Raw genomic sequence first — 13,024 nt, 5'->3', positions numbered from 1 at the left:
TGCACTTGCTTGCACACAGTGAATTTGACACCGGCAATCTAAAAGAACTTGTGCATCTATTGCTTCAATAAATCGCACTATTGGTTGACTCAGCCACGTGTGTTGTCCCTGAACGCGACCGTACCTCTGAGTGCGGCCATGTGAGTTCAGGAGGTGTCCGGCTGAGCAGGTTGTGTGATGCAAGTAGTGCATCCAGACCCGCGATAGTCCAACGAAGGTGTTGGGCGCAACCGGACTACTAATGCTGACTTTGGGCATCACTCAGAACCTAAGCTCAGCCACCCCCAGTCCCTCTGATATCTGAGGATCAACTGGAACGCAAGGAGTTTTAGTTTCTGCCAAATTGCTCTGCCTCTTAATGCAACAATTGCCTTAGAGCAGTTGTGTGTGGCACTCAACACAAGATATCCTATTCTGCTATCATTTGCATGATATAAATTGAGTAAGTCACTAAGTAATCTCTTTTTTTACATTACTTTACAGTTCATCATTTGGTCTGCAGAGCTGCCTAGAAAGAAACACAGTTATTTCAGTAATTCTTGACTTTTTATTATGAGCATTCCCATGTGGTGGTTCAGGTGGGAGAAGATTCTTAATTTTGACACCATAAAAATTCTTCTCACACAAATGCCAGAGCTTAGTTAAATCCACACACAACCAATTCCTGTCAGAGTTTGGCTGATAAAATTACATTATTTAATTTAAAATATTTTTGGAGGTACTTTTTGTGAGGTTCTTTTTCACAAAATACTTAGTTAAAGGTCTGAAGCTCACTGGCGCAATGTAATAGAGATAACAAAAGTCTACATACTGTCAAAGAGTCCCATGGGGCAAATTAATGATGGAAATCATGCCAAAGATTATTAAAAACACAGGGACTGTAAGAGGGCCAGATGTTCAAGTTTGCTGGTCATGAGCTGCTGGAAGCTCAGGGGATTCCTTACTGAGGAAATACCGCATCTGTTCTAAACTCTTCTTTAGCCTTCTGCTGTTCACCTCTGCCAAAGGAAAGCTAACTGGCTAGTCCTTGTACCTGATCTAGTTACATACTTAGGCTGTTCGGTAAGTACTAGATCTTCATCAGAAACAGAGATGGAGAAAAGACACGTTAAGCCATTATTTTTTAGCAAGTAATGCAGCACAGACAACAGATGCATTGAGTCATTGGATATTTCTTTATCATCTGCTGTCTCCTACTCCATAAAATATTTGCTTTCACTCCTCAGTATATTTACTGCGCCAGTGATTTGGTAACGAGTGCTTTCTAGGAATGTGTAATAAAAATTTAAATTCAAATAGATTTATTTAGAGTCTTATTCAAAGAATTGAGAATGGAAATTAATTTAATATAAGTTACCTGTTCATGATCCATTTCTAAACAAAAAGAATGAGATGCATAGTGTTTGTAGATAATACTTCCAGTTTGTCTAAATCTCTTTGCTGCCTTGAAATTTTGTTTCTCCTCTTTGTTGCTCTTCTTTATGTGCATTCATGGCTTTACAGAATTTCATGGCATGTAGATGTCTAGTCTCCTCAGAGTCATACATGAATTCCAGGGTACATCATGAGATACGTACGGATAGTGCAGTTGGCCTTAAGCTCCCCTGGGATATTTAGTGTAGAGCTGAAGAAAAGGAGCAATGGATGAGAAAATGTTACAGAAAACCATTTTTCTTCTCTCTTACATGTTAAAAAAACACACTACAGAAAAGCCTTTTGAGAAGGATAAACTTGTAATGCATGAAATGAGATGTTTGAATCTGCAAACCAGAGCATGAAAGAGTCGGGATGTAATTATAATAAAAAAGTTAGTGCATATGGAGCAAACCAGTGGTTTGTTTGAGGTCTCTACTACTCTTACTAGAGACTATTATGTCTGTACTAGTTCTCATTCCCATTCGACTCACCTTGCCTGTAGGAGGACGGGAATCAGGCACATTATCCGGTACCTCACTTATTTAAGGAAAGTGAAAAAATTCCTATAAAAGGCAGCTGGAGTGTGAAGTAACCTCCCTGATGCGCTTTCTTTTGACCATTTACAGGAGGTCCTCTATTTTTTAATTTTTAATTATGTTGGTTAATGAGACTACTGTCACCTCTGTATTTGTACGAATAGAGGGGACTAGAGTGTCAGGAAAGTGTACACCGAGACCCTTCAGCTCTCAGCGATTAGCCAAAATGCAAACCAGGAATGTTTTTTTTCTATCTGTCAGTTGTCAGGAGGTCGTACCTGTTGTTGGGTAACAACTGGGAGGATGAACACCTATTTCTTAATTTTCAGGTCTGAGTGCCACAGTCACTCTATACCGAGTTACCATTTAAGAAAAGTCAGAAAGCTTAGCTAAGTAGATGTGACCATCCCCCAACTCTACACTTCCTGAGTTTTTTTAATCAATTCTTTGATTTAATTCCTTTCAGTTAATTTCCAAATTAATTCAAATGGGCGATTTTAACTTGGTCTGTCTTGTTTGTTTGTTAGTTTTCTTTCTCTATTTTCCTGTTTGTTTCACTATGACATAATTAGCAGATTTTTATATTCACTTTTATATCACAAACCATGTGACCACTTTTCATCATGTAGCAGTCAGTAATTTTTAATTAAGTTTGAGGATAAGATAGCCAGACTGTTAGCACAGGTGTTTCATGAGGATGAATAATAAATGGAATCATTTGAGACCTTTATATTATTGTGGTGCCACTTGGGCTATTATCTACATTTCAAGAGTGCTTCTTCCCGAGTCAGTATGTGCAGAGCTTTGACATCTTGTTTTTTATAGCAAGTCCTACCTGTGTGTGGGATTCTGCCAGAGGACATCAAGAAGTGGCTGGACTGCAGCTGACTCATACACTAGGAGGTACGAGGTTTGGGTACAAACATTGTAAGCATATCGTGGTAAGTCACAGTAAGCCATTGCCATAACTACCTAACATAATTACACAAGAGCAATATATTGCTTTCTGCTTCAGAAATCACCACTATAGGGTGGTTTGCTATAGGGTTTTCTTTCCTTGCCCGCCTAAAGTTTTCAGAGGAGTTTTATTTCCACTTATTAACATTCATACAAGCAAAACAATTACTTAATTTCAGTGGACTCTGTGGACAGGAGTAGGTAGGAGAAGAGGTAGAGAATAGGAAGGAGTCAACTGCTGAATTCTGTACAGGTCCTTGTATATAGTTGTAATGTTTCCAATCCTTCATAAACTGAAGGACCTCCCAGTGTTCTGAAATACGCATCATGTGTGACTTAGTAGCTGGGCCTGCAGCATAAGAATTTGTTGCATTTACCATTTATACAGTAATGTGTGTCAGCCTTATGGCCTCTCCTAATACTCATCTTTCATTCAGCTAACTAAGGATGACTGCAAGAAACGTCTTTGGAAACTCATCAGCAATGCTGAGTTTTGTCCGTCAGGATTGGAACACCCTACCAGCACAGAATTTCAATTTAACTCAAAGTGCAGAGGGCTTAGGTTTAAAATTGAATTTATATATGCAAGTCTTTATATTGTCTTCATGACTACAGTGATTTACCTCACAGACTCCACCATGACTCAGCTGGGGGCCACAAAGGCCCAAATGCTTCATCTGGTGTGTCTTGATGTTAGCACGGTCAGGGAGCTTCCAGGCTTTTTTGACACTGTCTCTTTTCTGGATCGCTGTTCTCTGAAAGTTTGTGGTTTTTTAATCATAAAATTGTGCCTGGCGACATACAGTGAAGCGAGTCTCAAAAGATAATTGTTCGTACCCGAGCCTACAGCTTCTATAATTGGCAGATACGAACCAAATGTCCTTTGGCATTTTGCTCTGCTATTGGGCACTGGCGGCATGTGCTTTATTTCAAAAGGTTTCATGTTAGAAGCTCTCAAGACAGGGACAAAAATTACTGGCGACAGCATTTCTTAGCAGGATACTTTTATCTGCACGAAGCAATCAGTCAGTGCCTTTTTTAACCCGGGCTGCCTGAGAAGTGACTTTCTACGGCGTATGCTTCATGATGGAAGTGAGCATTACGTGCTTAAATGCACGGAGAGATCTGGGCCGCGGTGATAACACTGCTAAAATGTAGTAGCCGTCGGACTGGCTGACCTGTAAAGGCCCCTTCCAGCCCAGACTGTTCTGCGGTTCTGTGTTTTTACCTTCCTTCCGAAGCGGACTTCGGTGCAGGCCGTTCCGCCGCCCGCGCGCTCTTGTAACGCCTGTGGCCGTGGCGGCCGGTTCCCAACCGGGCAGAACAGGCCTGCTGCGGGGTGCCCTGGGTGCCGCCTCCTGCGCCGGCCTTTGCTTTCCCGCCGCGGGCTCCTCGGCAGTGACCCCGCGCGCGGGGCGGCGGGTCCCGCCGGGGTGATTCGTCCTCTCGAGTGAGGCGGGGCCCTGGCAGGCGCGTGCGCGTGTTGTGGGAGCGTCGCTAGGATACCCGCTCCGGCCGGAGTGCGCGGCGGGCTAACGGCAGCTCCGGGCGGCGGAGCGAGCGGGCCGGAGGCTGGGAGCTGCGGCCTGGGGTGGCAGCGGGGTTGTCGGCGGCCGGCTGGTCCTTGCGTCGCCGGGCGGAGACTTTCCGCAGCCGGTTCTCTCGGTTGTTCGGGGCAGTTTTCGGAAGGGCTCGTCGGAAAACGCCTCCCCAGAGCCTCGTGCTCGTTTCGGAGAGCCGCCCCACGTCTCCCGGGGTGAAGCCGCGGGCTCCCCCCGCGGCGGGAGGTGCGGCGGGAGGGAAGGGAGCCCCCCGGCGCTGGGCGGCATGGACCTGGCCGTCCGGGAGCGGCTCCTCGCCGCGGAGAGCCGCCGAGGTCAGAGGGGGCCGGAGGGGGCCACGTTTTTCCTGTCTTTGAGAACAAATAAAAACCGCACTTTAAACGCGAAAACTGCTTGGTCTTAACCGGTTTGTTTCTCAATAGGTGGAAAATGTAGTCTTTAACTCAGCGCTTTGAATGTGCTGCTTAGCTACGAATAAGCTGTAACTGCTATAGTGTTCGTAATTTAATCTAGTTTTCTTCCAGTCAAATTTACCGCATAGAAAAGCGTTAAGGATCGAATCTCGACTTTCTGTGTCAACAGGAAGAGGACTTGATGAGTTCAGGGAGTTGTGAATGAGGCCTTCAAAGCAGTTCACTTGCTTGTGTGCTAACACTAGTGATTTTAAATTACAGGAGAGTTGTTAATGCTTCGTCTTAGAACTGTGGCTGGCTTTGAACAACTTTTTTTTGACATTATTTCCCTCAAACATTCATAACTTACTTCTGTAAAGGAGAAGTAGGATGCCACATAGTTGATCTGAACTAATACAATCATGTCTGTCGGTCCACCTCAAAGCATAAATTATCTCTTACTTTCTTTATTCCTTTTTTATTTCAGATGTTCAGGCTTTGAAGAATGCTTATGATTTGATCAAATCAGCCAGTCAAGGAAAATCTGCCTTTGAGTCATCGGATAACTTCAGCACCGACTTATATGTTTTGTGTGCTGAACAAGCGTTTCAGGTTTGTAATTGAGGCAGTTTATCTGTATTGAATAAAAATATTTATATGACATATTGTATTTACAGTTGTTAAAATTACTAGTTAAAACTATTCCCAGAAGTACCTGTGAAAAATATGACACTCTTCTGTTTTGGAGAGTGATTTTTTAAACATGCACTTTCAGTTAAAACTTGGCTTCTGAATTATCACTTCTTTATAATCAGTCAGCAAACCATGGTTTGTGAAGTCTGTAATTAGACCAAAATATGCAAAGTATGCCATAGTAAGGTAGGATAGTTTGCCATGCCTGTTTTTTTCTTGTTACGGAACACTAACATTAGCAATTCAGTTATGACTGAAGAAAACGTGTTTGTGCACAGTCCCTACTGGGCAAAAGAAGAAAGAGTGATGTTCTGATTATGAAGGATTGTTGCTAAATGAGCTGACTTCTATAAAATATGGTAGAGGTTCTTAATTTTGAAGTATTTTTTTAGTTTTCAACCCATGGGTTCAAGTGATTGGATTTCAAGCAGACAGGGTTCCTCATAAAACAATTTTTTTTTTCCAGGCTGCAAGCCACTCAAATTCTACCTGTTGTCTGAAAATTGAGGTGCAGCACTGACATCCATACAAAATCCTGCGGGCTAATATCTGTCCTTTTAAAAAAAAAAATTACAAGAATTTTGCCTTTATGGCAACAATTCTGTTAATGGATACTAAAAAAGGAAACATTTTTTTGTATACTGTAAGGGGTTCTTTGAGTGACTAAGAAGCTTTGTTAAATAAAGGAGCTATTTTTCTATACACTTGGAATGAAAGAAGTCTTGCTTTAAATTTTAATGAATCTTAATGGGTTTGTACCAGATCTGATATGCAGCTCTATGGAATATTGTTTGCATACTGGTATGCAGTTAGACATTACACTTCGAGTAGGCATGCATTTTTAAAAACTAACAATTCTTAATTAAGCATTTTTTGCATTTTTTAAACATTAAAATGCTTTTTTTTGTCTCAGCTGGGATATCTGGAAATGAGCAGGGACTGTCTACAGATGTATTTTAAAGGAAGATTTCCTGTGAACCAGTTTCTTGGCAGAGCATATTTGTGCCAAGGCCAGTTGCACACTCCACTCTCTACAGACAATGTGGTGAGAAACGATGAAGGTTGCGTTATATTAAGCAGGTTTTAAGGAGTATTTCTTCCTAGGTTTTTATGTATTGCTTTCAGTCATTTAAAATACACAAGGGTAATCAGGACTGTGGGATAAATCAAAGGATTAACGGATTATTAACGGTATTAGATTAATATTGCAAATACTTTGGGAAGGCGGGGGGGGGGAAGAATGCTTGCAAAATTTTTCAGGCAGTCCACTGTTTTAAAGTCAATCTTTTCACTTTTTATGTCAATATGGTACTTTCAGACCAAATTTAACTGTAACTGGTAAAAAAATTACCAGTTTTATTCAGGATCACACTAAGCATTTCACAGAATCGTGGGAAATGGAGGACTAAAGGGACCCTCAGAGAGGTTGTACAATTCACCTCTCTTCCGTGGCAGTGTGCTTCCACCATCAATGAGTAACCTTTCCGTGTAGTACTTTGGATGTGGCTTTTTGAAATGAGGGATGAAACTTTCTGGTAGCAACTCAGCAGGATGCTTCTGCTTCTAAAAGCTTCTTTGTGTTCCTATTTGGTGATACCATGTCTGTATGAGCTGTTTTTACCTGAAAAAAACCTGATGAGCAGTTTTTACCTCCTGCTGAATTTAAAATGGAGTGGAATCTGTTTTCTGTCTTCAGTATTTCACCTTGTCCTTGTACAGTGGTCGTTGTTAGCTTTGACAATTTGTCAATGACATCTGGCCCCCTAAAACAGCCTCAAGAGATGTTTGTGGGTTTTGTGTTCACAAGTTTCCCTGACAGATGTTGCTGTACTTTCTTTGAATAATGTGTTTGCATTATCTTTCAAGCTAGAATCTTTTACCTATTATGTTATCTGTACTTTCTCTGCTTTCTCTGAGTGCACGTGCAGAGCAACTGATCAGCAGTCCCTTTAAAATTTTGTACACATTTGAAAACTATTTTCTAATGTCCAGTTAGCCTTTTATGTTTCTAAGTTAAACAAACTATTCTGTGGTGTTTTCTAAACCTCAGACAAATTTTGCTGTTTTCTTCTTGACTCCTGCTAACTTCTTAGAAGCTAAGAACCATCCCAGTATGTGCAATCCTAATGTGGTTCCCTTGTGCTGTGTGTTGTAATGTGCTTTGAAGATACGCTTTGTATCACTTGTAAAGTTTTTTCACTGCTGTATTCCCAGATCATTTATGAAAATCGAAGTGGTGCGACATCTCATGCTGTATGACTAGTAATCATCACTCACTAAGTGAAAAGATAATACGGTCCTTATTTTGGCTTCCATCCTAAGAAGTCCTTGTTAGCTGATTAAGATGCTTACGTTCTGAAGGCCCAAGTGCAACTTCTCTGCTTTATTATCTAATACCTCTCAGGCTCTTAATCCTGGTTTTGTCTTTAGCTAGGATGTTCCCACTCATTGCTCAGTAGCCGCCTTATGCTAGTCCCAGAGGCCAGTAAATCAGTCCCAGCTCTCTTGGAGTTTTTAGTTATTCTGTTCTGTCTCACTGTAGAGAGTTCTCTGGTGTCATCCCCTTCCTGCCCATCCAGTTCCACCTCTGCTTTGCCGTTCCCACTGCATCTTTCTCTTAGGCTTTCAAAAATCCTTTTTTATGATCCCATCCATCTCCTTTACACATTCCCTTCAGGTATTTGTATGTACTGATGAGATCTCCCCCAGCTGCCTTCTCCAGGCTAAACAGGCCCAGCTCTCTCAGCCTTTCCTCGTGAGAGAGATGCTCCCGTCCCTTCGTCATCTTTGGACTCTCTCCACAGCGTCCATGTCTCTCTTGGGCTCTGGGGAGCCCAGAACTGGGCACAGTACTCCAGGTGTGGCCTCACCAGTGCTAAATTAAAGGGGAAGGATCACCTGCCTCAACCTGCTGGCAATACTTCTCCTAAGGCAGCCCAGGAGAGCATTGGTTGCCTTTGCGGCAAGGGCATGCTGCTTGGCTTGTGTTCAACTGGGCGTCCACCAGGACCCCGGGGTCCTCCTCTGAAAGGCTGCTTCCCAGCTGCTTTAATGATAAAAAGAGCATGCCTGACACACCATTCAGTTGACAAATTCTTGTTGAAGCTTTTCTGAAGAAAATAGGAACTCAAGGTTTTTAATGGGACAAACCAGTACTTTTTTTTTCTCCTGGCTTTGTTCTTGGACATTTCTGAGCTCTCTTTGCTGAAAGCTTAAAAAGTACACTGCTTTGCTGTTTTGGAAAATTTCTGTCCTGATGATTAAAGTTTGACAGAGATGAAAGAAACTGAAAATACCATTTTAAAAGTTGGTATCAGGAAAATGTAGTAACAGGCAATGCTCAATGCTACTGATTTTTAGCTATTCTGTTTCTATGGCAGCAAATTATTGTGGCAGCTTGTTTTATTTGAGATTGGTCTGAAAATAAAAATTATGAGATGTGAACATATTGAAATAGGAAAACGAATGTACTGATTTGTAAAAGCCATATTGAAATTGCATTAACAATTTTTTTTTTTGTTCTGCTCTAGGAAGAGTTTGAAAAGTTTGCACTGTTTTTTATGAAGGCAATAGATTTTGCTACCCGTGATCAAAGGTGGGCCGTACTGATAGGATTAACTCTTAAATCTCAGGAAATGTTACTGAGTTAGGTTTTCATAGTTGTTCGTCTCATATTTTCACTAGGTAGTCTGGAGTTGTGTTGTTTGGGGTTTTTTTTGCTTTTGTGGATTTTCCTTCCATTTTGTTACCGCACTTCTAAAACTGCTGTGTGTGCTGCAACAATGTAAGAATACTGAACGGTCTTAAATAGATGGGATGAATCAGCCTGGTTAAGGCTGGTAGATACCTCTGAGTGTTTCTTCCCCTTTTATATTTATGCTCTGTAAAAGGAGAGCACCATGTTAGATTATTTTAAGTGGTTAATTACTGGATAGAGTATATAGTTGCAAGAGTTATTGTATTCTTGTACTGTACTTGAGTTCTCAGTTCTTAGTCAGGACTGGTTCTTATCTAAACACATAGGAAAAGTTCCAATTTTTTCTTCTTAGAATTGTCTTAAAATACTCCACCTGTAATTATAAAATTACATAAATAAATAAACATAAGATTATTTAAGTCCATGAAATACTAAATTCTTGATTCTTGTTTTTCAGATATTATTTTTTGATATATAATGCCTCAGTTCTTTACTGGCAACTTGTGAGGCCATATCTTAAGCCTGGATTTCGCTATTGTCTTATTCCCAGCCTTTCTCAGATTGTTAAAGTGTTAAACCAAACTGAAAAGCAAGACAATGAATGGACAGCAGAACTCATGATGTAAGTTTAATTGTATTTTTTGGTATGGGTGTTCTGTAGTCCTCTTGTACATGTGGCTGCCACCTGAAGTAGTCTTTAATAATGTATATTTAATTGGTAACGTTGTAGATACATTTATTGTGGAAAGCTTAAATCATAACTTTTTAAAGATACATAAAAGTACAAATAACATAAAAGGTGCTTAATTTTAATATTTACTTAGAGGTTAAAATTTTAGTAGCAGAGGCAATTAGGCCCTAGGTCTGATCTGAAGTATCACAGTCATTTTGAATGTAGTGTTTGAGTCCTTGCTTATGTGCAGTCCTTTTAAGCGAGGAGAAAGACGAACTCCTGTTTCCTTGAAGAACTGGTTTCTTCAGGTAGAGAAACATAACATTTAAAGAGATATACAAAGATCTCTTCTCTGATCCCTGAAGAGAAAGAAACAGCCCGGTGAGGTGTGAGAATGTATTCAGGATACCTTCTAATTTCCTCCTTCTTCATTATGAAGATTTTAATATATATTGACTATTATCTTTCTTACTATTGTTTCCTTTTGTTAACCCATAACTGTATGTTGAAATGAAACTTTATGAAAAATAAGTAAGCAAAATAACTGTTTGTATTGCAAATACAGTGATTAAGACTGATTAAGATGAGTTGCCATCAGTAGTGATGTGGTTTTTATATGTCAGTCACATGCTTTAATGTACAACTTGGTACTGTATGGTTCTTATCAATGTAATTAGTTAACATCAAACTCTTTTCCTTTCTAATTAGTATTATATCTAGTTTTTTTTCAGTATTAAAGTAAAGGCTGTCCCTGCTAATTTAGATATACTGGTTGGCCTAATGTTTCAAAGCATAAATGAAATAGGTGTTTTTTTAACCAGTCTTACACAAAATAAGAGCCCAAATGTTATGAAAAGGAGAATAACTTGCATAAATAAGGTTATTAAGATTTAAACCAACAGGTTTTCTTTCTGGGAATTAATGAAGAGAAATAGATTGTTATTTGAGAGTTTAACCTCCCAACAAGGTGAATGCACAGAATATCTTTAAGTATTAGGCAAAAAGTTTTGAATTAAAAGTCTAGTAATTTTTAGGGAAGAGTTTAGTAATCTAGGCTTGGATAAAAATGCCTTCCACATTTATGTCTGTCATAACTGAAATTTACAGCCAATTTAAAGTTTTATTTAGGAAATACATAGGTTTTTCTGCATACATACTGTTCAGGAGTGTGTATAGTGTAATTTACACTTAATGAAATAACTAATTCTAGTCAGAATCTTTAACAATTCATATTTAAGTGAAGATGGTTTGTGGCTCAAGAAGTACGTTGTTAGTTATTTTCCTCATTTCAAGGATGTTCTTATTAAGCATGACTGAAAGTGCTTATTGCTTGTATAAGGAAATGAAGAATGCAACCTGATTAAAAGTAATTTTAAAAGATAGGTACAGAGTTTTTAAATAGACATGTATGTTTTTACTTTCTCCTATAGTTCCTGGGTTTTAAATGACTGAATAAATGAATACTTTTTGATACGTTGTCTTTAAATACATTTTTCCATAATGAGAATAGCAGAAAGGTACATGTTAATGTATTATACAATATGCTTAAATAATTATCACTGTATCTATTGAAAATATCCTTGTTCATCTGAGTTACGTATGAGCGGTCTCAGTCTGACTTCCCACTGTGTGTTGAATGGTGTATATATGATAACACCTGCACACTTATTTTTCAGACATCGTCAGTGGGTTGTTCAGATGGTAGTATTTAAATACTTTAATGTTTAAATGTGGTCACTTCTGCTAAGAAAAAATACAGGTGAAGGAGTTTTCTTCAGACAGAGAGTTTTAGAAAAATAGTCTTGAAACTATTTTCCTAGAAAGTATGGGATCCTAGTTAAAAGATTAGTTTTCCTTTAATTCTTTAGAATGTGAGAGCCTTTGGCAACGGGGGTTGACTAAATTGTTTGAGTTAACAGTCCCAAGTTATAGCAAAGCATATGTTTTCTCGGTGAAAGGCCCCTGGTTCTGCGACCTTCACAGAACAGTTGAGGTTTGAAGGTGCCTCTCAAGATCACCTAGTGCAACCCTCCTGTGTAGGTACAATATAGGTGATAGCTGTTGAGAATGGCATGTCATTTTTTTTTTTTTTTTTTTGTGGAGTGGCTACATGTATTTAAGGCTTATACTGGCTTCTTTTGAGGGTATAATTGTATGAATTATGTCTGTGCCCAAATTATTGTATAATTTTAATTAATCTAACTGAAGGACTTAAATGATTAATTCCTTGACTTAGATTAGAAGTGAAGCTGTGCTGTGGAAATTAAGATCAATGGTAAGTAAGATGTGTAGTCTGCTTGATGCCTCTAACAGCTGTTCACTAACAGTAAAAAAATTTATTATTACAAATTTGGGTAAAAATAAGGTCTTAATGTTACTTTTGTTTAAATGATGGTTGTCAGTTTACAGATCTGAGTTAGACCTTTTGGCAGAGTTTCATTTGGTTTTAGAATCATACAATCATTCAGGTTGGAAAAGACCCTTGAGGTCATGAAGTCCAGCCGTAAACCTGACACTGCCAAGTCCACCACTAAACCTCATCCTTAAGTGCCACATCTATAAGCCTTTTAAATACCTCCAGGGATGGTGACTCAACCACCTCCCTGGGGAGCCTGTTCCAATGCTTGACAGCCCTTTCAATGAAGAATTTTTTTTCCTAATATCCAGTCTAAACCTCCCCTGGTGCAACCTGAGGCCATTTCCTCTCGTCCGATCGCTCATTACTTGGGAGAAGTGACTGACACCCACCTCACCACAACCCCCTTTCAGGTAGTTGTAGAGAGTGATGAGGTCTCCCCTCAGCCTCCTCTTCTCCAGACTGAACACCCCCAGTTCCCTCAGCTGCTCCTCATAAGACTTGTGCTCCAGACCCTTCACCAGCTTCTTTGCCCTTCTCTGGACACGCTCCAGCACCTCAACGTCCTTCTTGTAGTGAGGGGCCTAAAACTGAACACAGTATTTGAGGTGCAGCCTCACCAGTGCAGAGTATGTGGGCACGATCACTTCCCTAGTCCTGCTGGCCACACCACTTCTGTTGTGTATGTTAAGTTGTTCTAAAATAAATCTAAAGAACAACTTTTAAAGCATCTGAACCGATA

At 39.8% G+C, this 13,024-nt stretch overlaps 1 protein-coding gene across 1 annotated transcript in view; it reads left to right on the top strand.

Moving 5' to 3' along the window:
- Positions 1-4,736: 4,736 nt before the first annotated feature.
- CFAP46 (cilia and flagella associated protein 46) overlaps positions 4,737-13,024 on the top strand; it is a gene marked incomplete at both ends in the record, with an annotated part of 92,428 nt that continues 84,140 nt past the window's right edge. The window contains 5 exons of the mRNA XM_082002334.1: positions 4,737-4,785; positions 5,351-5,475; positions 6,470-6,601; positions 9,087-9,151; positions 9,711-9,875. Of these exons, the coding sequence (XP_081858460.1) occupies positions 4,737-4,785; positions 5,351-5,475; positions 6,470-6,601; positions 9,087-9,151; positions 9,711-9,875 (536 nt within the window). The remainder of the gene's footprint in view (positions 4,786-5,350; positions 5,476-6,469; positions 6,602-9,086; positions 9,152-9,710; positions 9,876-13,024) is intronic.

This window comes from Phaethon aethereus (genome assembly GCF_964289735.1).
Source record: "Phaethon aethereus genome assembly, chromosome: 7".
NCBI classification, from domain to species: domain Eukaryota; kingdom Metazoa; phylum Chordata; class Aves; order Phaethontiformes; family Phaethontidae; genus Phaethon; species Phaethon aethereus.
This window is presented reverse-complemented; position numbering and strand designations above follow the sequence as displayed.